Source organism: Capsicum annuum, chromosome 3 (genome assembly GCF_002878395.1).
Source record: "Capsicum annuum cultivar UCD-10X-F1 chromosome 3, UCD10Xv1.1, whole genome shotgun sequence".
NCBI classification, from domain to species: Eukaryota; Viridiplantae; Streptophyta; class Magnoliopsida; order Solanales; family Solanaceae; genus Capsicum; species Capsicum annuum.
The window spans coordinates 28,761,516-28,788,928 of NC_061113.1; the positions used below are offsets into that span (position 1 = coordinate 28,761,516).

Genomic DNA, 27,413 nt, shown 5'->3' on the forward strand with positions numbered 1-27,413 from the left:
ATCCCCTCTCAATCAATTTATGATCCTGAACATAAGACATAATCCCCTTAGGACCCGAATGAAGTACACCCTTTCAAGCTATCCTTGGCACACCCTACGAAGCTAAAATCACAGTCTTAGCAAAACAATCTAAGACAGCATGATAATGAGTCAACCAATCCATGCCTAAAATAACATCAAAATCGACCATATCTAATACAAACAAATCTACCAAAGTCTCACGCCCAGCAATAGTCACAACACAAGATCGATGCGCCCGATCCACCACTAAAGAATCACTTACCGGGGTAGATACATGAATAGGCATGGCAAGAGGCTAACTAACAGAATCAAAACCTAAAGCAAAATACACAGACACATAGGAGAAAGTCGATCCGAGATCAAATAATATTGATGCAGGTATCAAACAAACGGGGATGCTATCTGTAATCACAATATCAGAAACCTCTATCTCAGGTCTGGCTGGTATAGCATAACACTGACCATGACCACTAATTGCTTAAATGGCCCCACGTCCACCCCCACAAGCTCCACCACCTCTACCACTCGCACCTCTGGTAGCACCCCTACCTTTCACAGCTGAAATAGGAATAGCTCTAAACACACGATGAGGATATTTCTTGGCCACATGGCCAGTCTCATCAGGCACATAGCAACCTCTATGACTAATCTCAACAGGAGAAGGCATCACTAGGCCCGAACGGCCACCCTAAACTACTGAACTAGAAGGTCCAACACATGAACTCTATAAGGCCGCCTGCAAAGGCCTACACTATTCATGAGAACCACTAAAATCTCTACCATGGGGAGACTAACCTCTGAACTCACAAAAATGATGGACCTTCTTGGTGCCACCTTGAGATACTTAAAGAATACTCTCTTTCATCTTAGCATGTTCCACAATACTCTGAAAGAAAGCCCTAAGCACAATTATCTGAGACATAGCCAACTAAAGGGAGACATTCAAACCTTTCACAAACTTCTGAGTCTTCTCAGACTCTATGGAAATACTATCATAGGAATATCTGGACAGGGCAGGGAAACATACCTCATATTCAGCAACTTTCATATAGATTTTCTCCAAAAGATCCGACTCATCCCACATCCATTTCCTCAAACTGTAAGGCACAAATCTCTCTAGAAAGTCATCAGCAAATCTCTCTACTATCTCTCAACTGATAGTAGTATAAGCCACACCATTTGTGTAAAAAGAGTGAAACATAACTCCGAACACATAGTATGAAAGAACTTCGCACAATAAAGAATAAAATTAGGAAAGTTTCCTAAAGACGTCTTATAGCATCTCTAAGATAGATACAGATGTCTACATACCGGTCCGCGAGACTCTATTAGATATCCCGTTCTTACACCATTGAGACTAATGAAACCTGACTACTCTGATACCAATTTGTCATTACCTAAAAACGAGCGTCATGATGGCAATTATCACGGCGTACCTTGACAAGTAAGTCTATCACCCAAACTGATACGAATAGAGGAAAAAGTAGAAATGTCCCAAAGTAAGACTTCTAGAATGAAGTCGAACCATATAAGTAATCATAATAACACGAAAAGAACTTATCCAAAATATCAATCATGCCCAAACCCAGGTGTCAATAGTGTAAGAACTACTAATACAATCCAAGAATCAAATACATCAGAAAAATAACCACAAAGGAATAATAATTGTCTTTGAATACTAATAAAGACATAACTACTATAGAAAGATAGAGGTGAACTTCGGACGCATGAATGTCCAACCGCTACCTTAGAAGCTCCAACAATCGCCGGAGTCAATCAAGCTAAGGCGCATTCGAGATAGGACCTGCACTGAAAAGGCGCAGTAGGCATGAGTACGGTCCACTTGTACTCAGTAGGTATCATAGGCCAACCAAGAAAAGCAGTAAATAAAGCATACAAAATATACACTAAGGGAATATCACCTGCATTCAGAAATGTTCCACAACGGTAACCCATACCACTTGCACTAACAGTTCTAATATATCTCACATATATTGCAACATCACATCAAGATAGAACAAAAGTACGTATTGTTTTATATATAAGAAGAACAAGGGGTAATATGCATCTACAAGATCATCAAATACAAGTAAAAGAAGATACGATAAATACATAGATGACAAGTCAATATGCTAATACAACACAATATAACATAATAAAGTAAGTGCAATGTATATGATGATGCACAAGGTCATCACACAACCTCCGGGATCGTCGCACAATCCCCGTATACATCTACAAAGATAAAGCTTTCCGACGTAGGACCCATGGGGGGTTCGTCAACCTGTATACAATCCACATATCTCATATCTCCTTTCCGTTACATCACTCAAAAAAGGTTATATAAGGTGTTACAATATCTCCTCCCCAGCATAAACCTCGGAAAGGGTTTTAAAAAGGTGTTGCTAGTGTTTCTCAGATGTTGCCACGGTGGTACCAATGTTTCATGAATGAGTATGATATGAGGATGTAATGCTCACAACCAATCACAATGAGTATTTTTAAAACCAACCACAATGATATATTTCTACAACCATGTAAGCCAACATTCACTCATTATTTTAGTTTTATCCTCGAATTTTCACACGTCTCATATGCCAAATAAAGTATGAATATAATTATAATACACCAATGGTACCATATTAAGCATCTTAGCAACACAATACAATTATTCACATGTGTTCAAGGCTATTAATATCACATATGACCCTATACGGTCACACATATTACATAATAACTCAATTTCGATAATTACATTGCATATAGGCCCCCACACAGGTACAACACATAAATAGCCATTTTTCATGATTAATTTCCATCCTTAACATGTATTTTGTATCATCATTTACTACCCTGCCCAGTCTGAAAGAGTTAAGCCTTAACCTCGAAAGTCGAAGCTGATCTGTTATATTTGAACTCATGACCTACTTTTCACGAACAATCTCGAATTTCACTAAAAACATAAAATATAAAATCTATGCATCAAAACAAAACCGACACTCATATTGACTACTTTTGATTCGAGGTCAAAACGGACCCTCAAAATGGGTTTCAAAAAAGAAGGACAAAATTAGAACTTTACTTCAAAAATATGTTTTTCATATTTTTAGGAACCTACAGCTGAAAACTCAAGTTAAATCAAGTCATAAATGAGGTTTAAATCGAAGAAAAACTATTTTTGAGCTTTACCGGATAAAATCTTTGAAATCCAGGTTAAAATCAAGAATCGAAGTTGTTTTGAATGTTAAATTGATGAAAAACTACTAATTAAAAGATAAAAACATTATTCAAGTGAAAAGGAGTGAAAATGGGGTTTAAAATCGAACTCTGAGATTTTTGGAGTTTTGAAAAATTAATTAAGAAATTATTAAGAAAATGGTGAATTCTTACCTTAAATCCATAATAAAACCAAGAAATAGATGTTAATCTAGCTTTCCAAGCCCCCACAAACTTTACTTTTAAGCTTTCATACTATTTTACGGTTTAATTGCAAGAGACAAGATGAAAAATGAGCAAAATCATCAAAAATAGGTAAAAAAAAAAGACTATTATATAGCAGACGGATTTTGACGGGGAGCCGGAGATTTGTTTGGAGTTCGATATACACAAACGAACTATGCAACCATACAAAATTCGACACTCCAGACGCGATGACGATATCAGACTTTCAAAAAAAAATTATTTTCACAATGTTGACCCCCGAAATCCGAAATCACAATTTTCCAAATCGAGGATCGAAATGAAATTTAAAAGCCGTAAAATCATACCAAATATGCTAACACCTTAAGATATATATTAAGGATCTACTGGCGAATTCGTATTTTCCATCCAAGGTCGTTTCTACCAAATGTGGGTCCCACACCCAAATTTTCAATTTTTTAATTTTCCAATCAATAGGTTAAAATGATCTCGGGTACACCAGGACCCGAGCCAAAGGTCTACTAACCTAAAATTGTTATTCCGGAGCTGCTGGCACAGTCCGTTCGATCATCTATCACACGGATCAAAAGATATCCACATAAGTCCAAAATAAGGCTTTTGAAGCCATCAAAAACCACAATATTGCATAAATGATACCAAAATGCATCGGAAATCATGTCAATCACTCCCACACTCCAAAAATATCATAATACAGCTATGGGGAGGGTTAAAATAGTCAAATCACACAAAATCACAAATTTCACAAAATTCATCAAATTTTTAGGTCGTTACAATTTGACCTACTTTCTACATTTATTTGTTTCAAATTACTTATCCTATTTTATCAAGACTTATTTATAAAGAGCTATAATGTTTTTACCTAGTAAATGATTTGTTTTTTTGAAAAGTCAAATGTAGAATAAAAGGATGAAAAAAAATAAAAACAAAAACTAGACATTTCTAAAAAGAAAAAATTGATTACGAAAAAAGTTAAATTCTACTGGGAGTTTGTTACATTCTACCTAGAGAATCAAACATTCAAAATTAAAATTACAAAGCTAATGAATCCTTAACATCTTCTACGAGCAGCTTGTTCTTGAATGCAAGAATTCCTGAAACATGAAACAGTTGGTACATGTGGTCTTGTTGATCTTTGAGGGTTATCTATGCCCTACGAAATTTTTTTATTACTATATTAAATTTTTAAAATCATGCATTTGAAAAGTACGTAAATAAAAAAAAAATAACACCATACGAATGCTTGCGAAGTCTCTCCAACAACATTGATTCTTGTAATAACATAATAAATTATTAATGTATTATCAATTATAAAGTAACATAAACATAATAAAGTAATAGTTTCGTACATTTACCTTAGAAAAACTTAATCTTGCAGCGAAAGGGGAGTTGTGCAATGAAAATTAACGCGTTGTGGAATGAACATTAGAAAAATATCCTCTAAATTGGCTAAAGCCACTTACCCCAACAGGTGAAGTTACAAAATCAGAACTTTGTTCGTGGGAATAATTTGTCCCACCAATCGAGGCTCCGGCATAGTCAAATGTGAGGTAATATGGCTCAACATTAGTTGTAGCCAACAACAGATTGAAATTAACTTCATATTGTACCCCACGATCACCCGAATTTTCTTCATCAACTAAATTATGTTTAACACGAATTTTATTTCGTTGTTGCCCACCTCTCTCACCACCTCGACGAGCCCTCTGTCTTGGTGATGCTGGTCGTCGACAAATTTGAATGGGTGGCGGTTGCTCATACTCATTCGACGGCATATATTCTGGATCAAAAGTCAAATGCGTTTTCAAAGAGGCAGTAGTCTTTGACTCTAGGAAAATTTTTTTTAGTAACAGACTCTAGGAAAATTGATGCAAATTGCGCTACACTTTGCCTCACCTCTTCTGATTGATTATTATCATTCACAAGAATTTGAGCAATTAGATATGACCTTACATATGTCGTAGCCTAAAAAAATAAAAACTAATGCATTAGTTGCTAAAAAAATGATTGACATGTATTAATAAAAAATTTAAAAATATACATACCAATGTTTCGTGTTTGTCTGCCATAGGTTGGTATCCAACTTGAGCAATAGATTTAGGATTTTCAATTATAAAATGTGAGTGATAGAAATATCATTGATTGTGATCTTCTCGATTGACCATGTAATGTGGGTGAACACTACTGTCATAGCGTTCATTCCACTTATGTTCGGTTTCATTTAACAACATAAGAACCTCCTATGTTTTTTGAAATCACTTATCGTGTTCAAAATAAAATGATTTGTACTCAGGTTGCACAGGTATGTGTTGGACATAACCAAATTGCCCCATAAAACGATCAATCATGTGACATTCATGATGAATTTAACAAATAAGTGAAACCTTAGTCATCCAAATAACACGTCCTAGCTGACACCACTCAAACAACTCGTTAATAAATTGCTCAGGATAAGGTTGTCAAATAAACTATAAAATAATAAAAATATTATGATCAATGTGACTCAAAGAATTTGTCTAATCATTGCTCAGTTTAGAAAATAGCAGGTTTATGTTTACTTAATCTTTACTAATTTAATTAGTAACAGCTCATAATTTTTAATATAGAATTTTTTTCAAAATATAAATATAGAATTTTAATCGAAGCATAGCTTTCTTCTTAACTCCACCAACGAATAAGTTGGTTCTACGTAACACATAATAGCTTTCTCCATAATCCTGCTCTCAAATATTTTGAATTCTATCAAACACGTAAATTTCTCCTAACTTTGGCCTCAAATACGTGCACGTCAATTTTTGCTATAGAATTCAACACTATTAGGACTATCCAATTCACCTCTGGCTTCAAATACGTATTTTAAAAAATGCACCATGATAATGTAATATTTCACTGCCCTTGTATATATACGATCTTTATTTAATTGGTGGTTGCATTATATTACTATAAATAAAACAAACTAAGGTCAAATAATTATTTAAAATGTATTTTAAACTACAGTAAAATATATGCAAAGTTTTGCCTTCATGTAACTATAATTGAATGCTTTTGTCTCTCTTTTATTATTGTGTTCATGTAAAAATTCAAATAATTTCATATTATTAAATTTTACATGTCCTTTCTTATTTTATTTTAATTAGATTGTATTTTTGCATTCATTATCATTAGTCTTTTTGTTTTTTAAATTTCTTTTAGTTAATAGTTTTAAAAGTTATATAAAAATTATGCATAGACAATAGAGTCTTCTCTCTGATAATTTCTCGTGTTTCTTTTTAATTGAAAATTTTTAATTAAAAAACTAAATGAAACAAGCATATTGTCGCCGAATGAAATCCGCCATGAAGATTCACAATATTTCGTTTCTCTAAGTGCAAGACTATCTAAGGAGTTCGGATTGTTGAACTTCTGAAGGTTGAAGGTTTGGTTTGCTTTAGAATTGTAAATCTTATATTGAAATCAATTTCTTAACTCGAATTAGTTTAGAACTCAATGGTCTTTTGTATGAATGAGACTCATGGCATTACGAGGGGATTTAAAGGTATTGGTCCAAAACACACGTGCAAAACACGTTCACTAAACTAGTAGCCCAATAAAGGTGTGCGGAATTTAAAAATAATTGAAAATTTTAATTCTATATAAATGCATTTTATAAAGATAAAAAAAAAAAAGAATATACTCCCTTCATTTGGTGTTTTTTTTTTTCCAGATAATCGTGGTTCTGGATTAAATGCATTTTGTAAAGATAAAAAAAATATATACTACCTCAACTAATTTCACATATACTGTCACCTCCCACGAAGATCATTTGATCTCAGACCAAAAATAGATATTTTAATTTAATCATCCATTTTATCAAACCAAGAAAGGGTCAAAGTAAAATTTGTAACTGATCTGATATCCTAGAGATTCAAGAAACAAGAAATAATTTATAGGAGTTCTGCAAAGGCTGAATTTAGTAGTATGGCTTCTTCATCAATGGTTTGGCTTCTTAACACAAACTAATTAGATTCGGCGGAAGCAAATACTTCGTTCCCAACTTCAAGAACTGAGCTTCTTCTCTTTAAGAAATTGGAGTACCAGAATGCAGAAAGCTTTGGGTATCTTGTTAGTTCTTTGTCATCCAAATCTAAAAGAGTCCAAAGGATGTCTTATAGCCACTATCTCGAAACAATCTAAGAAAGACCATTGGAAGTATCCTCGTGTTTGATCCATTCCTGGTGGACATGGACAATGATGGAAGTAAATAAACTAATTATTGAAGTACTATGCACAGATGGTGTAAAATATATTTACAGAATCTGGTCATTTATAAGGTAATTACGAATAAATTCATATCATAAACATTAATCGATAACCTAACAGCTAATGCCTGAAAGCAGACATAAGGTTAAACTCTAGAGCTTGTAATAACTCATCAATGATATGAAAAGAACTTACTCAAATCCATGTTTATATTAAACCCCATCAGTTAATCATACTTATGTAATATATAGAGGTAAACATATACATTAGTTAATCATAATTAAGTGATAAAAGCTTATATAGAAAGCATATGTCATCATTTTATTAGCTTGGTGATATTGCAAATTTAGGGGCTTACCTCGGAGCATCAAGCACGCCTCCAATGTAAGCATGCAAATATTCTACACGTTCTGTGTCAATCAATGTCCCATTGCGCGGTGTCTGCTTACCTGCCAAGACATGTAATGCAGCTCAGAACAAGGAAAAGCTTCCGAAAATCCTCTTCTATGGACTGAATTTTAAAACTCAATGTCATCTAGATGCAAAAATTGTGATAAATCCAGTCAGATGGTGTAAAGCTACTAGCTCTGATTATTCAAATTTATCCAGTCAGATAGTGTGAACAAATAGTATATCTGCTACCTCAAAATTAAGAGAAAAGATTGCTTTAGAAAAAATAAAAGTCAAATCAACATATATTGAGTGCGCGCATAAATGTAAATCTATAAGCAAATATGTGTGTGTGTGTGAGAGAGGGGGGGGGGGGGGGGGCTCCAAACGATCGCTAAGCCCAGACGGTCTTATTGGCATCTGACTCGAACAAATCCTTCAGCACCATATGAAATAAAACTGAGAACAATTAACAACTAGAAAGTCTGTTCTGAACTCACCTCTCCTGGGGGTGGCTCGTTTAGCTGATATCCTTCGGCTGAAACAAAACATATACAGATGTTGAGTTTATGGATCACAACAAGCCCTTTGAGTTGGAAAGGGAGAGGATTTACACAATTCAATAATATTATCTAAACATATTGCTGAGCACCAGAAATATCAAAGATACAATGATTAAAGGTAAGTTACAACAACAGCATACTAGTGTAGTCCCATAGGTGGAGTCTGAGGTAGAGTGTATGCATTACCTTACCCCTACTTCATGGAGGTAGAGAAGTTGTTTCCGAAAGACCCTCGGTTCAGTAACACATATCGAAGCAGTTTTTTTTAGAAAAGAAGTAAAATACAAAAGTAAAGTAGACATAGCAAATAATAGAGAAATTATTATATAGAATTCAAAAAAAGGAACAATAACAACAGCAAAATAATGCAATAACTGAAGCAAAGAAACAATTGACGGTAGCAGAAATGGAAGAGTAAGAAACTATGAGACTACTACTAATGCTGCTGGTATGCAATGAGAAACCTATACGGCGCACCAAGCCTATCCTGCAATAAAGAGAGGCAACACTCAACTACCTACTAACCTGTTAAAATTGGTCTTAGGTCTAACTCACATCTCAAAAGCTAGCTCGAGAGGTGAGGATTACCCAACTCCATATAAGCAAACCACTGGTCCATTCCTCAACCAATGTGGGAACATCCCCCCCTAGTCCATTCCCCAACCAATGTGGGAACATCCCCTCTAGTCCATTCCCCTACCAATGTGGGAACATCCCCTCACGCCCAGGCTAGTTCATTCCCCAACTAATGTGGCACTCTATAGTCCATTCCCCAACCAATGTGGGAACAACCCCTCACGCCCAGGCTAGTTCATTCCCCAACCAATGTGGGACTTTTACCCACTCTAACATTCCCCTCACGCCCAGGCCCAACTGGCACTGACGCGTGGACCGGGAGCCCAAAACGAGGATGAACCCCAACTGGTACTGGCGCGCGGACCGGGAGCCCAAAATGAGGATGGACCTGGCTCTGATACCATGTCAATAATGAACCTTGGGCCTAACTCAACCTCAAAAGCTAGCTCATGAGGGGAGGATTGCCCAAGATCATATAAGCAAACCACTAGTCCATTTCTCAACCAATGTGGGACTTTTACCCACTCTAACACCCCCCTCACGCCCAGGCCTAACTGGCACTGGCGCGTGGACTGGGAGCCCAAAACGGGAATGGACCTGGCTTTGATACCATGTTAAAATTGGTCTTAGACCTAACTCACCTCAAAAGCTAGCTCGAGAGGTGAGGATTACACAACTCCATATAAATAAACCACTAGTCCATTCCCCAACCAATGTGGGACTTTTACCCACTCTAACATAACCTTCTACTTTAATCCTCGACCTTCACGTCCTCCCATCTAAGGCCGAGTCCTTGGTAAACGGAAAAAGTTACATGTCTTGTCTAATCACCGCTCCCCAATACTTCTTCATCATACTCCTACCTCTCCTTAAATACACCACTATCACCCTCTCATACCTCCTCACTGGGGCAATTGCGCATTTCCTTTTCACATGGCCCAACCATCTTAGTATCGTTTCTTTTTTTTTTTTGTCCACCACGGAGGTCACTCCCTCTTGTCCCGTATATTTTCATTGCTAATCTTATTACTCATACTATGCCCACACATCCACCTTGGCACCCTCATTTCCACAACTCTCCTATACAGTATATCGGCCTAACCACTACTCTGCAGAACTTGCCTTTAAGTTTTGGTAGTACATTTTAATTGCACAAAACTCCGGAGGTGAGCCTTTATTTCATCCACCCCGCATCAATCCAATGTATGACATCATCATCGATCTCACCATTTCTTTGGATTAAAGATCCATGATATTTGAAACTTCCTCTCTTGGGGATGGCCTGAGTAAAGCCTCACTTCCACAAAAAGGATTGAAGGTTAGTTGAATGCTATATCACTGGAACTGTTCCCTCCTTTCACCAAATGAAATGAAGAAGGAACTCGAATAGAACGAGGAGCTTCAAGCAATTTAAACCAACGTCTAGATAACAACACTTTCCAAAAGAAAACAAGAAATAAATAGTGATGTGATTCAACTTGGCACAAACAACATTGACTTGGCAAGCATTGTAGATTCATACGTAAAATCTCTACTCCTGTGTCCATAGTAAAGTCCCTGAGATCTTCTTCGAGTGAGGTGGGATTGTCCTTGGCATATACTTGATTATAATGGTTTAGACCTATGAAGTCTAGTGAACCCTTAACTAGCTCTGACTCACTTTTGGAGAACCTGGGAAGTCTTGACCCAGCATTTTTCTTCATTATTTGAGGATAGTCTCCAAATATCAGGGGTTCAATAAACCTGCAATGAACAAAGAATATTAAATCTTGAAACCAGCCTAGCAATTAAAAGTGATCATAAAACAAAAGAACATGAAATTTGACAATATAGTTTCACTTAAAGGGATATCTATCTTGGCAAAGAAAATATATGACAGCATATGCAACTCACCAACCAATATAAAAATCGAGGGCTAGTTGGACTGCCATTACATCAGCCTCTGAGTTTAAGTAAGGAAGATACGCAGAACCATAGACACTAATTCCCACGAAACCCTGCTGAACGGACAGCGATAGAACATGTCATTCCAATTGTTAACCACTTTCCTTTAAATATGTTACAAAATTTTCATATTATTATTTGTGGTTTATTCTGATTTTCTCAGCTGAGAAAAAATTAAAGTTAACATCAATATTAGTTGTATAGAAAATTTCAACATGATACCTTGTATTTCCTCTTGTATAATCTAACTGCAGAAGAATGTGCAAGCAGCATATTATGACCTACAATGTAAACCTCAGTTGACGAATTACCACCAGTACAATTGGATCTAAATGGTGCAGAACAGCGGTTTGGGGGTATCAGTCCATTACCATAACCGCCCAAGGCAAGTATGTTCGCTTCGTTCATGGTGGTCCAATGCAAAACTCTGTCCCCAAATTCCTTGAAGCGCGCATCAGTAAATGCAGTGAAGTCCTTCCTGAACAATTCTTTTGCAGTCAAATCGTGTTGTTTCATGGTTATATAACGTAAATTTGGCATATAAATAACTAGGAATTAAAACACACTATCTTGCGGCTAAGCCATCCCACATATTCATCTTCAAGTGCCTGAGGTAGGTCGCAGTGATATAATATGACATGTGGATGTACCCCTAAACAATGCCAAATATCAAAAGATGATGTGAGGCTAGAACTTCAGTAATTAAACCAAACTTCATCTTAATTAGCAATAGCCTTATAGAGGTTGTTGTGTAAATGCTACTTGTGCGCAATATGTTTGTTTCTAACCATGGCTGATAAGTTCATCAATGAGATTATTGTATATTGTAACCCCTTCGGGTTGACAGGTCCTCTTCCATATGGATAGATAATGGCATCGAAGGGTGAGAACTTTTGGTACAAGTATGAATAGTTATGGAGAAGTTGGAATCAGAGAAAAGCTTACTAGGAATCAGCCTTGACCATGAAATGGAAAATCTATATGCTACCAAGCCAATGTCCACCATGAGTTGTACATCTTCCTGGTACCAATTAACTAACACGATCAAACAACATTTTCATTCTAGAAACAGGATTTCTTAATAGCGTTGTAAATTCTACAGAAATTGTTGAACAAGAACAATGAAGACTATGAAGGCAAAATTATGTGATTCAGATGGTGGATGATACTTCAAATCTTGGATTAAAAGAGGACTCTTCTTGAAGATCCTTATGCAAAATTTCTTATAAGGAAACAATGTGCTTAATAGTTAAAGTAAATGAAAATCTGTTTATATAAGAACAGAATTCAATTCACCAGACAGTAACCTAAAGAATCAAGAATGAAAGCTGAGTTTTAACTTATCATTCAAAAAATGAAAAATCGGACATGTTTATCACGTTTGTAAGATTATTGATCCCTTTTAAAACTTCTAGTCCTACGATGCCATTTGAAAGACTGTCTAGACCTTGTATTTGTGGTACGCATCACAAGCAATGTCTTCGGTGGTTCCATCATAAGTAGAAGAATCAAAGAAAGAAAAACTCATATAAATATAAATACTCCATAACACAAATATGGAAAATACCTACAGTAAGCAATCACAACATTCATAAATCCCAAATACATGAACCAGCCTAAAATGGAAAAAGTAACCAAATGCCAGTCACAAAAAACACAAAAAAAATCAGTTCAAGTTAACCCAAGTTGCCCATAATTGGTGTTGAATTAAGTCATGTATACAATGGCCAATCAGTCCATGCTCCAGAAACATGGCCATTCTCACAGACATAAGCTCGAACAACAGGTTCTCCATCGTCATGGTACCCAAAATACCTCCTTAAACAGAAAGCCGAATGCAGATCCCATGTCTGCTTTGACGAGCAAAATGCGCAATTCAGATCAATCTTCTTCCTGTTACCATCATTAATCGTCCTCCATACCCTCGACTGCTTGAAATTCTTGAAAATCCCTCGAAATAACATGTAATTCCTCTTCTCTTCCATGTGAATACAACCAGGCCAATCACATATGTACAAACAATCCCCTTTGAATCTACTCGCTAGTAGCTTATTCCCCTGCTCACGGCTCAAATTCCATATCCCAGAAGCCAAATGTGAACATGGCGATCTGTAAATTCTTCGCCTCTTCGCAGGCCTGAATTCAGCCCCACAAAAAAAAAAATTGCTATCAATTATTTACACATAAATAAATTCGTACTGTCTGCAACAAATTTCAAGTGATAGAAATTGACTACGATTTGTATTTATTGTAGTTGTTGTTAGTGCTACCATATCTGTACGATTTGTATTTATTGTAGTTGTTGTTAGTGCTACCATATCTGTACCCTGTTTGCTACTGATTGGCAGGCTTTATTCAAGCTGAGGTCTACCAGAAACAGTATTTCTAACTCTACGAGGTAGAAGTAAAGTCTAATACATTCTACCCTCTCCAGACCCCACTTGTTGGACTCCACTCCTTATGTTATTGTTGTTGTGGAAATCGACTACAGTTACAAATAAAACATGACAAAATGTGAGTACAATTTTGTTCCTATCTTGATTCTGCTCTCTGAATTTTTGCGCGATTTGAGGGCAGTGATTTAAACCTTCTTGATGCATTTGATGCCTTAATCATGACTATCCAGGTGTTTATGGGATTTTGATATGCTTATCTTTATTCAGGTGTGACCTAAGATTTAGGATAGAGTAGTAACCTCAAACAACCTAAAAGAGATTGGGCTATTCTTATACAGTCACACAAAATATTCGATGTCTACACGTACATAATAACATGATGAAAATTACTTTATGCAAACACAATGTTGTGGGTATGTTTTTACCTTGTTGGGGTCACCACTAGATTTTGGGGTTCTTCTTCCACTACTTCAGGCTGATTTAGGGTTGATTCAGAAGCATCATAAACAGTATCAAACAAAAGATCATCAAACAAAGACCAACCACAATCAGCTACATCACCACAAGGTACAGGCTGAGAATAAATCGTTTCAGATTCAGGCAAAACCCGATTCTGATAATTCTCATCAGGGCCAAGTTCACGTTCTAGCCCAAAATCAGAATTCTCCAAAAGCACACCAGCTTGATGTAACCCTGGACAACATACAGCTAGCTTGTAAAGCGAAGACCAACCACCAGGAGGAGATGCAGCAGCAGAAGAAGAAGTAGGGCTACAAAGGAGATCGGTAACAACAGCAGGAATAGTCAAAGAACATTTTGATTTATAACATATGGTATGAATTAGAAATCCAAATTTCATCGAAACACAACATAAACGAGCCCAACTTCTTGGATCATCTTCAAGCTTGAACAATATGTTAAGAACTAAATCCTCTGAAAGTTTCGAGAAAACCCCATCAACCATACACGAAGAATCTGCCATAAAATTGTATAATCAGAGAAACGAGATCTACATAAAAAATTTAATGGAATTAAATCAGCAGAACTATTATTGATACAATTTTTGAATCATGAAAACCTATCACAAACAAGAAAATGGTACGTGAATGTTGTGGTTGTTTGTACACAGAAAACGCAAAAGGTAAAGGCTATTTTGTCAGTTTATGGAATGTGGAGGTTGTTTTCAGTGCCTCATTTTGTTAGCTGTTTTTAAAAGATTCCTTTGTTGGAAAAATTTTCAAATAATATTTTTATCTTTTTAGGTAAATTAACTAATTTTGATAATACTTGGTAAGTGACTTATGTCACATGTGATTCTTTAAAAGGGATTTTTTTTTTATACTTGGTCAATGAGTTATGTGATTCTTTAAAATGGATGTATCTTTTAGTATTTTATATTTCTTCAGTAAGTTATGTAATTTTTATAAATTGTAATTTTTATATTTGGTCAATGAATTATGTGATTCCTTTTCTCACTTCAGCATGCTTAAAAGTATAATTTCAGTAAATATTATATTACAGTATAGTTTTTTTAAAAGAAATTTAGGATAGTTTTGGACATAATTTCAAATCTACTAGATTTGAAATTGCAACTTTAGATTTGAATTTAAGTTATATTTTTTTATATTTGAAAAATAATTTAATTTTTATTTCTTTCTTAATAATCCATATTCCTATTTCTCAATGAGCCTGGAGAGAGTTAATTATGTCATCTCTATCAAATAATGGTAAAATAGCAACAGAAAAAAGCTCTCTAGAATGAACAGTGCGGAAATTTCACCATTGTAGTTAACAAGCCTACCGCCACCACGTACACCACCTGACCCCCCTCCCCCAAACACCCTGACCAATCCACCAATATGGAAGAAGATCAAATCGACAAAGACACATTCAAAAACGCACTCCTGAATAGAGAAAAACCCCTAAATAGGGACTACACTTATCAAACAGGGAAGAATGTAATTGATTCAGATCCCAACATGAACAACATAATCCTTACAGATGAAGAGAAAAACATAATCTATCTATCTTGGAAACATTCCATAATTCTGAAATTGCTTGGAAGGAAACTAACCCATTCATACATCAAAAGCAAATTTCAAGAGTTACGGAAACCTACCGAACCCCTAATTCTCATCGATCCTGGGCATAGCTATTATACAACAAAGTTTGAGCTGGCTGAAAATGCCCAGAAAGTCCTTCATGGAGGACCATGATTTGTACCAGAAGGATTCCTATTTGTAAAGAAATGGGAACCCAATTTCGTTCCTGAAAGAGCCATCCTCCCCCATACAGCTATATGAATAGGACTCCCACAACTACCCACTGAATTCCACGATAGACTCATACTAGAAAGGGTAGGGAAGAAACTAGGTCAACTCCTTAAAATCGATACATGTACCTCCTTCGCTCTAAGGGGGAGATACGCTAGAATCTATATACAAGTGCCAATTGAAGAAATAGTAAAAAAAAAAGTCACAATTGGCACACACTTTCAAATAGTGGTGTATGAAGGAGATGTACTATTGTGCACTGCATGTGGAAGGATTGGTACATATCTAAATTTTGCACCTCCTCAACCCTCACTCAATACCAGATAGATCTACCCTCAACATCCACTCCAAAGACAATCAGTAATGAATGGCAACTGGTCTCATTCCCCAAAAAGAAGAATGCAGCCAAAAATGGGAAAACAAATTCACTACTCAAAATCATAAACATTAGGTAAGGGCCTATGATAGGGCAACAGGTATGTCTCCTCAGAACTCTCCAATTCAAACCACCACTGACTGTCGGCCAATAGAAAATGGTTACACCGATAACAAGAAGAAAGAGAACCAACAAAAGATCAAGCATGGCCTATCACCAAATAGCGCCAAGGGACCCACAAGACCCCATACCCTCTAGCCACAAGTTTTACTTACAAATCTGCTAAAGCTGAGGAACTAAATGGTAATAATAAATATCACATTAATAATGTTATTAATCATAGTGTGTCTTACGAGGCATGTACACTCCCATCTTCTTCGGTGGAACCTAAGGAAATTTCCATATCAGGCTCTTCGAAACAGAGTAACCCTTCTTCGCTAAGAATAATCATCACACCTAAGCTACTGATATGAATTAAAGAGTCAAATCAATTTACTCTCTCCAAGCTAACGCCCCTTTAATTATTTCTCCATGGTCGGAAAAGCCATTCCCACCCGACTTTGACACAACTCTAAAATGGAAAAGTAACGTCCTTATTTGATAAATCACCAACAAATGCTCGAGCCTCTCTACTTTTTCACAACCCCAACACTATCGAATTGCCATCCGACATCATGGCTAGAAAAGACATTAAGGGGAAACAAATTCAACTAAGACTATCTGTGGGCAACTAATCGATAGTCATCCTATTGCAAGATACGACTTGCATAGACCAAGTGGCACAAGATATTATGGGATAAATGGTCAAAAACCTTAGACAACACATTTGGCAACAAACTCTCTTTACCACATAGACCTCGACGCTCCTCCATCTAAGCTCCATAGAAAATCTTAGGGCGTTAATGGGACAAGTCTTCTAAACTATGCCATTTTTTCCAACCATCCCCTACCTCTGCAATAACCAATCACCCATCCTCATACAATGGACCCCATCTCAGATGTTGTCCAATCTGAATCCAGCGATAGAGGTAGAATATCCAGAAGCAAGAAATTTGTCACTTCTAGAATCTTTTCGTCAGAGGAACTCAAAAATGGAGTCAATCCTAAACACACTAGGGAACCCAAATCTAGAACAATTCTTGATAGAGAAAAACCCTCCATAAAAACTTTTAAGAGCCCTTCAACTCAGCTATTATAGCATACTCACCAGAAAAGATGAAAATTTTCTCACTGATGAAGAGAAATGCGATAAAAATAACACATATGACAGTGATTCAGAGCCCACAGGTAGCGCTAAGGACTTTTATGCAGCATGGGAAAGGGAAAAGCCCAATGAATCGTGTAACCAACAACCCAAAAATGATAAAGTTCATTATATGGAACACGAGGGAAGAAAACATCTCTAGTTTCAGGAGACAGTGCCAGGCTATGATTAATATTCATAAGGCGGCAATGTTGGTTCTGTTAGAAACCAAAATAAAAGAACACAAAGACCTCAGTGACTCTCTTGGCTTTGATGTACATGTCCAATCCAGTGTTGAAGCCCTTTCTTGATGACTCTCCATAATGTGGAAGGAATAAATCCTCCACCTAGATAATTTCTCCTTATCTCCTCACGGTATCCATGTCACGATCAAGATAAGCCTCGATCACACCCCTTGGCTTTTTTTGCTATTTATGCTAGCCCTGATTATCACACATGCATACAACTCTGGGATAAACTTTGTAATATATTGCAAAACTACAAATGATTTATAGGGGGTGAATTTAATAAAGTCCTCCAAACAAAAGATAAGTTGGGTATAGCCCCTATAAACTTTAATAGGCCCAATACTTTCAAACACTATCTTAATCAGTGCAACATGATAGACCTAGGTTTCAAAGAAAATAAGTACACATAAACCAATAAATGATATGGGAATAAAAGTAGTTCATCTTTGAAAAACTGGATAGATGTCTGACAAATGACCTCTGGATAAACCATTACCCTGAGGCAACTGCTACTCACCTACCCAGGACCAAATAGGACCACTCCCCTATGCTCATCAACATCAATGACAACAGGCGGACAGATTTTCCAAAACCTTTCAGGTTTGAACCCATGTGGTGCAGTCACCAATCTTTCAATAACTTGGTGGATTCCTAATTCAACAATGACTAAAGCCTCCTTCTAACCATTCATGAATTCCAAAAAGAGGTTACTTATTAGAACACCAATTCCTTTGGCAATATTTTTCATAAATTAAAAAGAATTCTAGCAAGACTTAATGGGATCCAGAAGTCCAAGAACTACCACTGTAGCAGCTTTCTTCACAACTTGGAAACTAAACTCCTTGAGGAATACAATTCCACCCTCCAATATGAAGAGGATTTATGTAAAATTCCAAAATTAACTGAGCAGATGCTAATACTAAATTCTTTTATGCATCCACCATCAATATAAAGAGAAGGAATAAAATTCTCTCCTTGCAAGATGAGGTTGGAAACACTATACAGAGTAATGAAGAAATCACCAACCACATCACTCATTTCTTCACCACTCTGTACACTACAGGCCATAACAATTCCCCTTGGTCAACCCCCCAAACAATTTAATATTTCCCAATTCTTCCCGAAAAAGCCAAAGTTATGCTGGTCAAACCTCTCAGGGACAGTGAAATCATCGATGCCCTTAAGACCTCTCATCCCATAAAGGTACCTAGGCCTAATGGCCTTCACTCTTTATTCTTCCCAAAGTATAGGGACGTTGTGGGAATAAAAACTAGGAAATTTTGTCACAAAGTTTTCAGGAAAGGTAGAGTTCCCAAAGAAACTAACTCAACCTTCTTCTAACTCATACCAAAATACCTCAATTCCATCTCAATAAAAAAACTACATGCACATTAGGTTATGTAACTTTCCTTACAAACTCATTACTAAAATAATTGTCAAAAAGATTAAACCCTATCTGGACATCCTTATTGGCCCTACCCAGTCCAGGTTCCTAGCTAAAAGAAGAGCAGCTGACAATGCAATAATTGTCCAGGAGTACATCAGCCATTTCAGAAAAATAAAAGGCAAGAATGCCAACATGATTCTCAAAATAGACTTGGAAAAAGGCTTTGATGGGATAGAATGGTCATTCATCTATAAAACCTTACTATGCTTCAACTTTTTCTAGAATCTTATCATGCTCATTATGTCTTGTGTTACCACCACATTTATTTCCATCTTAATAAATGGTAGGCCGTCCTCATAGTTTGAGCCTATTAGGGGCATAAGACAAGGAGACCAATCTCCCTTTACCTCTTCATCCTTTGCATAGAAAGGTTGTCTAGAGCAAAACAGTCACTCAGAGGACCTGGAACCCAATTTCTATCTCCTTTAACGGCCCTAAAATCTTGTATCTCTTCTCTGCAGATGACCTCACTCTATATCAATAGTTGATCGTACCAACTGTAGGTCCATTCTCTCAGTTCTCAATGACTTCAACACGTGTTTTGGTTAGAAAACTAATCATATGAAATCCAAAGTTATTTTTTCTATGAATTGCAGTAACTCAAATGCCAACGAATGTTCTACAATTCTCAACATCAGAAAAAGTGACAGCTATACAAATACATTGGTTTCCCAATTCTTAACCTAAGACTCACTCATGAAGATTTTCAGTATATCATTAATAATATGAATAATAAATTAGATGGGTGGAAAACTCACATGCTTAATATGACTGGTAGAATTCTCTTAAAAAAATTTACTCTTAGCAGTATTCCTTCTCATGTTATACAATTCATTAGACTATCCCAACAACATTGAGGCCATTGAAAATATACAAAGGAACTTTGTGTGGGGCAGCATGGCTAAGAAGAAAAAAAATCATCTCATTGGTTGGGATACCCTTACCAAAAAAAGTCTGTGGGAGGCCTAGACTTCACAAAGTTGAGCATAGGAAGAAAGTTTTACACTCTAGTCTTTCTTGGAGACTCTTCAAGAACCCCAACCACCTCTGGGAAAAAGTACTTACAACTAAATACAAAAGGGAAAATAAAAACCACAATTATAAAAGGATGGTCTCTAGGACCTGGAAAAATATCGTATCAGGTTGGAAAGAGTGCTCCAAGGGATTAGCCTGGTCTATCTGCAGAGGTAACAAAGCTAAATTTCTTATGGACACTTGGATTTCCCACACAAAACCCATTAGAAGCCTTATCTGTGGTCCCTTGAAAGAGGGGGAGAAAGAACTCAAAGTATAATAAGTCACCACTAATGGTGCTTGGGACCTAACTAAGCTCTCCCTAACCCTACCTCAGAAGGGGATACTTATTTTTCATAGTCATCTTATTCAATTGGTGGTAGTCAATACACATTTGAAGGGGCTCATCCTTCTTACGCACAAATAGAACTGGAGGAACCCAAAGAGAAACATTAGGGCGGATAAAACCCTTATCTAGAAGATCTTTCAACTGCTCTTTTAGTTCTTTCAACTCATCCAGAGCCATTCTATAATAAGGGATAGAAATAGGACGAGTGTCCAAAAAAAATCAATCCTAAAATTAATTTTTCTACTGAGAGAAACACCAGAAAGATCATCAGGAAACACCTTAAGAAATTTACAAACCACAAGGACAAACTGCAAAGAAGAACCTTCAAATCTAGAATCCTTAACATGCACTAAGTGATAAAGGCAACGCTTTTAAACCAATTTTTAGGCTCTATGATATGAAATAAACCTTCCTTTAAGACCTAGGGAACTACCTTCTCATTCGATCACTAGCTCATTATGGAATTGGAAACTAACACTTCAAGTCTGACAATCAAGAGATGCATAGCACGAATGCAACAAATCCATCTCCAAAACCACATCAAAGTCTAACATGTCCAACTCTATCAGATCCACCATGGTCTCCCTACCATAAACCGACATCACCCAACCCCTATAGACTTTTCTTGCCATAATGGAGTCACCCATCAGAGTGGACACAAAGAAGGGATTCAGAATACACTCAAGGTCAAAATCAAATAAATTGCCACATAAGGGGTCATATAGAAATGAGTAGACCCAGGATCACGTAGACAATATACATCATGAGAGAAAAGTTTAAGCGTATCAATAACAACATTGAGGGACGCCTTAGAATCCTGGCAAGTGGCAAGAGCATACAAATGGATTCGTCCAGTGTCAGAGCCAGAAATAAAAGTAGCACCCTTTATTGAAGGAGTTGATGAAATGGTAACATAAATCTTATTTTCTCCAAAAGCAACCCTAGAAGGAAAATCCCTCTGCATATGACCAATTTATCCCTATTTTAAGCACTTGTTCCTCCTCTCTTCACAAATACCACAATGCACCTAACCGCAAAATCTATAAGGATGATATGATGGAGCTGACTGCACCCCCACTTGCCTACAGATGGTCACCCTGTACCCTAGGACCCACACTATTCTAAAAATGATGATCACTCGATGGCTTCAGATAAAGAGCACTAGCCGTAGAGTAGGAATCAAAACTGCCCCACTTCTTCTTAGACCATTTTTCACCATTTCTACCATTTTGTTGTTGACCTCCTCCCAGATCTGAATAATGAAACTTTTTACTCTGCCTTTCACTTATCTCCACTTGCTACTTCTTTTCTGCTTCCACTTGTTGCATGTACACTACAAGTCTAGATATATCCATATCCTTGTTCAATAAGGCGGCCCCTGCTTTCCAAGATTAATTTATTAGAGCCCTCATGATAGACACTAATTTCGGAGCATATCGCGACAACTGATGAAACTTCAAGGCATACTATTTTACCTTCATCCTGCCTAGCTTCAAGATCATGAATTCCTCAATCTTTGCCTCCCTCAACTCCTGAGGAAAGAAGCAATTAAGAAAAATACTAGAGAAGTTATCGCACAAAGCAGACTCAGCGTCATCACCCGTAGACTGGTCTCATTCCTCATACCACTGACACGCCACATCCTTTAATTGATAAGTAGTAAAGTCCACACCCTCCACATCAGTAGCATGTATCACACAAAAATCTTTTTCATCTTATTAATGAAATTTTAATGATCTTCCTCAACTTTAGAACTAGTAAAAATAGGAGGAATCAACCTCATAAATTGGCCAACTCTAGTGGCCTCAAAGGATGGATCAACAGAAGTAACCCGCTCAGTCTGAAAGGCTACCAACTGAGTAAGCAAGTGGATCGACTAGTGAAACTCAACATTAGATACGTCAGCTTGAGGTGCACAAGGAGGGATAAGGGGAACTGTTGTATCTCCACTTGGCCAATTAGAAGCAGTGATTCTATATCGGGTTGGAACTTTTTGAGTAGGACGAGCTCCATCCACATTGTCCTCATACGGGATAGATGAGTTTATACGAACATCAAATCTTCTAGGAGACATGATTTGAAAAACGAACATATGAGGATTAGAGAATATTTCAAAACCTTAGACTCTATAGCTCGAAATTAAACAACGAGAAAGGAAAACATTCCTAAATGCCTTGTAGCCACTCCATTATAAGTGTGGCACACTACACACCCATAAAAGAGACTCTACTTGACATAGCTTTGTGGACACCAAATAACACCAAACGTAGGCTCTAATACCAACTTTGTCATGATCCAAACCATGGCCTAGCCATGATGGGTATCTCCAATCTATTGTGGATCGGAGACCACCCTCTGAACCTAACCAAACACCATAATATCCCTAATATTGGATGAATTTCAAACATATAATAAGATAACATAAAATAAGCTTAAAAATAAAAGATATATCTATAATTGATAACCGGCAAGCAATCAAACACATCCAACCAACATCATTCAAGTCCATAGTAATCCAACAAAGCCTCTATGCAAAAAGAACCAAAAACCAATCTTGGTCGGGATATGTCTCCGACTTTGACAATGATAATGATAAAGTTAATGATAACTTAAACTCTCAAATCTAGTCTATAAAAGGAACTGATGAAATGTTTAAGTCTTTCGAAGAATGGAAGTTCACCACTCCACCACAACGAACTGATAAATAGAGCTGATCCACCTAACTCTACACAGGAAAAGTAAAGATATCTCTAGTGCCTATATCGTGTGGTGATACAACATTCTAAGACGGTTAGTGGGGTGAACACTAGCATAAAATTCAGGAATAGGGGATAAAATAATGTCATGGATAACAATTCAAAACCAGTCCAAAATCCAATGCACGTAATCAAATGCAAATGCAAATACATATATATATATATATCATATGTCATGGCTAAGCATGCACTTTAAAACTTTAGTACAGACTGTGTAGTTCAACCGTCATAACATAAGAAGTCACCCACGGGCTATATGGGCCCATCTCTCCCCCAGCTAGTAAGGCCCAAATGCATGTGGCCGCACGAACCAGAGGGTATACATATGCACTATAAGAAACTCGAACCTCTCACTATACTAAGGTGACAAAAGAACCCAATAAAATATATAATGTGGGGGACTCGAACCTCTCAACCATATGATAATAATAAGGGGGACTCAAACTACCCCAACATTTAGACCCCTGCATCGGCAACTGCGGTTTCCAGTGTTGGTCTCTAGGGACCTCCACTTTCATGACTCAGCTACACAATCCTCATTAAAGCCTTATTAAAATAATTATCACACATATTTATTCATTGAGCCATTATACACATTTAGGCATACATTGTTGGTATCGTCATACAAACTACACTTGCAAGGTAACATCAACATGCCAAAATAATTTTATTATTTGGGGAAATTTATAGCCCCCTTAGTTTTATTATACATTAGCTTCGAGATTTACACAATCCCATAAGGTTCAATTCAAAATCATTATGCTTCATTAACCTTTTATATCATGCAATAGTTCAAGGGTAGTTCAATACGTATATTTTTCATATTCAAAACTAATTTCACAATATGGGGTTGAGGTCATTACCACTTCAAAAGTCACAAGTTGGGTGAAATCACAATCTTCTAGTTTATTCTCCATACCCATGCACCCCACAAGTTCAAAACCATAATTAAAGCATGATTAATCATAGGTAAACAATGGAAAGCATTGTTTAACAACAAACATTCAATACCCTCAATCCATGTCTTAAAACCAACATTAGTGTCATGTGAACAACATTTTAAAACATATGGATTAAACAAATTAGCAATTAGGGAAGATTAACATTCCTGAAATATCCAAGTTTATGGAAAGAATTCAACCCTTGACCCTTGGATGACCTACTTCTTGGAAAACCTAAGTATCTTGCTTGAGAGAATTTGAGAAAGTTTTGAGAGTGTTTAATTACATTATGAATGAGAAATAACCCCCTTGAGTGCTTTATGAATGTGGAGTTTTGATTGGGTAAGAAGGAAATTATCCAAAGTGCCCTTAAATTTAAAGCTGAAATTTAGTCACCAGTGTCTACGGGTCACTATACGACTCGTAGGGTTTTGTTACGACACATCACTACGAGTCATAACTAAGACAGTTTATACGGCACACACACTGTTGACCCTACGAATCACCTTATACGACTCGTAAGGTCCATTAATAGTCAACATAGAAACCATTTGGGGTAAACTCTGGTCATCCTACGATTAGCACAAAACGACTCGTAACGAGTCTTTATGACTCGTAGTGAGCCACTCGTACTCAGAACATAACATATCCACACACATACTGTTTAGGCTACAGTTTGAGTCCAACGAATAGTGAAGACTCCCTACGACTCGTAGGTAAGTCGTAGTCAGGACAATGAGGATAAAATTTTAGAAATTTTTAGGGATCAACACCTGGGGTGTTTCAATTATCCTCGGAGAAATTAATTGTATTTTTAAAAATAATTCTATACTCATTTATTGTTTGCAGTGAAAGTTCTATATTTATCTATTGTTTGTAGTGAAAACATCTTATTTTTATATAATTGCATGAAATTTTCTGCCTAACAAAAAAACTTGAACGACTATTTATTTATTGATATGTATAAAAAATTTATCAAGAATCAAACAACTATTAAATTGTAGAATGCAATCCAAGACGAAGTCGGTGTTGTGTTTAAAACTCAATTGGATTAACAATATCTATATTTTGAAGAAAAATTACTCTATTAATTCTAGTAGTATTACGTAGTTTTCATTTACTTCCACTGATTTCATAGTAATTAAGTAGTTGTAGATTGAAAGTTGTATTAAAATCAATAGTTGAAAAGTGACAATGTTTAAAATACAATGTTCATCATATCAATGCAAATAAGAAAATAATATTAAATCAAATCTGTCTGAAAATTTAGAAGATTCGTAAGGAATGCAAATCTTGAAACTTGATTGAAAAGAAATGTTAGGGTCTCAAGATTCGTAAGGATTGAGAATCTTGATGAAAAGAAAAGTTAGGATTTGTGATTACGAAAAAGAATAAGGCAAGAGTCCATGTGTACCTTATAAGGTAAAGGAGCCTGCATACCTTAAAATTTATGCATAGTCTTATTCCTCAATTCCAAATTATTTGACCTACTTTTTACTTTTACTTGTTTCAAATTACTTGTCCTACTAATAGAATCAAGACTTAAAAAAATTAATTTTATTCATATTAAATATTACATTTTAAAAACTTTTTGAAAATAGAATTGTTGAATTTCAAAGTAATTAAATATAAATAACCTCTCTTTTTTCTATCGGTACTGCTCCAAATTCATTTTTGTGTAATGACTCCAACTTTTCAAATAAATTTGTCTTTGACTTATACTCCATAATTTTTGCTTATTTATTAGAGTATAATAATAAAAAATAAATATACACTTTCAATTATTGGCATCTTAAGGGATATGTCAAGTGCAAAAAAGCCAAGTAATTTAAAACGGAGAAAGTATTTATTTCGCGCATCCTACCAAAACTATTATGTGCTTACAATAGCAGCAGAAATTCAGAGTGAGCCAAACAATAACTAGCCTAACATGCTTTTGATTTTCTGTTTAATCTATTTTACTATTACTACCAACTTTCCTCAATTCAAGAAATCTATTCAATCTATATTACTATTACTACCAACTCTCTCCATTCCTTACTTTATAAGAATAAATTTAATGTGTACATGCAATTTTTCAAATTCATGAATAAAATAAGTCACGTTTAGTAAAAAGTGATACAAATGAGCCACATTTTTAATGTGTTATCAAAATAAGCTACTCAAAATTATTTATCTCTATTTATATAATTTTTTCCAGACCGCACTTTGTGGTAATACACTGGGTCTGTTGTTGTTGTTATTTATATAATTTTTGTAATGAAAAAATATTCGTGATGAGTTATTTAAAATGGGTATAAAATAAAATTATAAATTTTGAGTTATAAAATAAAATTTTTAACATGCAACTTCTATTATAAAGCATTATAATGTTTTTTTCCTAGTAATTGAATTTTAATTTTTTAAAAAGTCACAAGTAGAATGAAAGGATGAAAAAAAATAAAAACAAAAACTAGGCATATTCAAAAGTGAAAATTGATTAAAAAAAATAATATTTTGCTATTAATAGTAACCAATTAAGTATTAAAAAGTTTCTATATTCATGTATTGTTTGCAGTGAAAGTTCTATATTGATGTATTGTTTGTAGTGAAAACATCTTATTTTTATATAATTGCATGAAATTTTATGTCCATTAAAAAAAATCTTAAACGGCTATTTATTTATTGATATGTATAAAAAATTTATGAAGAATCTAACAATTCTTAAATTGTCGAATCTAAGTCATTCAAGAAGAAGTGCATGTTGTTCCTAAAACTCAATTTGATTAACAACATTTATATTTTTGAGAAAAATTATTCTATTAATTATCGTTGTATTACACAATTTTTATTTTATTTTCACCGGTTTCATATTAAATAAGTAGTTGTTGATTGATAGTTGTATCAAAATCACTAGTTGAAAAGTGATAATATTTAAAATACAGTGTTCAGTCAATCAATTCAAGTAAGAAAATAGTGTTGTATCAAATCCGTCTGAAAAGTTAGAAGATTCGTAAGGAATGCAAATCTTAAATTTTGATTGAAAAAAAATTAGGGTAACAAAATTCGTAAGGATTAATGAAAATCTTGAACCTTAATGAAAAGAGAAGTTTGGGTTTGTGATTATGAAAAAAAATAAGGCAAGAGTCCAGAGAAAATTGAAGGAAAGGTGTCTTTTATGTCTTGAATGAAGGATTGGTGATATTGACCAACTTAAAGG

At 35.7% G+C, this 27,413-nt stretch overlaps 1 protein-coding gene and 1 pseudogene across 1 annotated transcript; both read right to left on the reverse strand.

The window, feature by feature from the left end:
• Positions 1-7,271: 7,271 nt before the first annotated feature.
• LOC107864029 lies at positions 7,272-12,541 on the reverse strand (annotated as a pseudogene).
• A 138-nt stretch (positions 12,542-12,679) lies between these two features.
• On the reverse strand, positions 12,680-14,870 carry LOC107864027 (phytochrome A-associated F-box protein). The gene is made up of 2 exons (XM_016710280.2): positions 13,993-14,870; positions 12,680-13,307 (listed from the first exon to the last, which is right to left on the reverse strand). Exons 1-2 carry the CDS (start codon positions 14,547-14,549, stop codon positions 12,884-12,886), a joined length of 981 nt encoding a protein of 326 aa, XP_016565766.2. The 5' UTR covers positions 14,550-14,870; the 3' UTR covers positions 12,680-12,883.
• Positions 14,871-27,413: the final 12,543 nt, after the last annotated feature.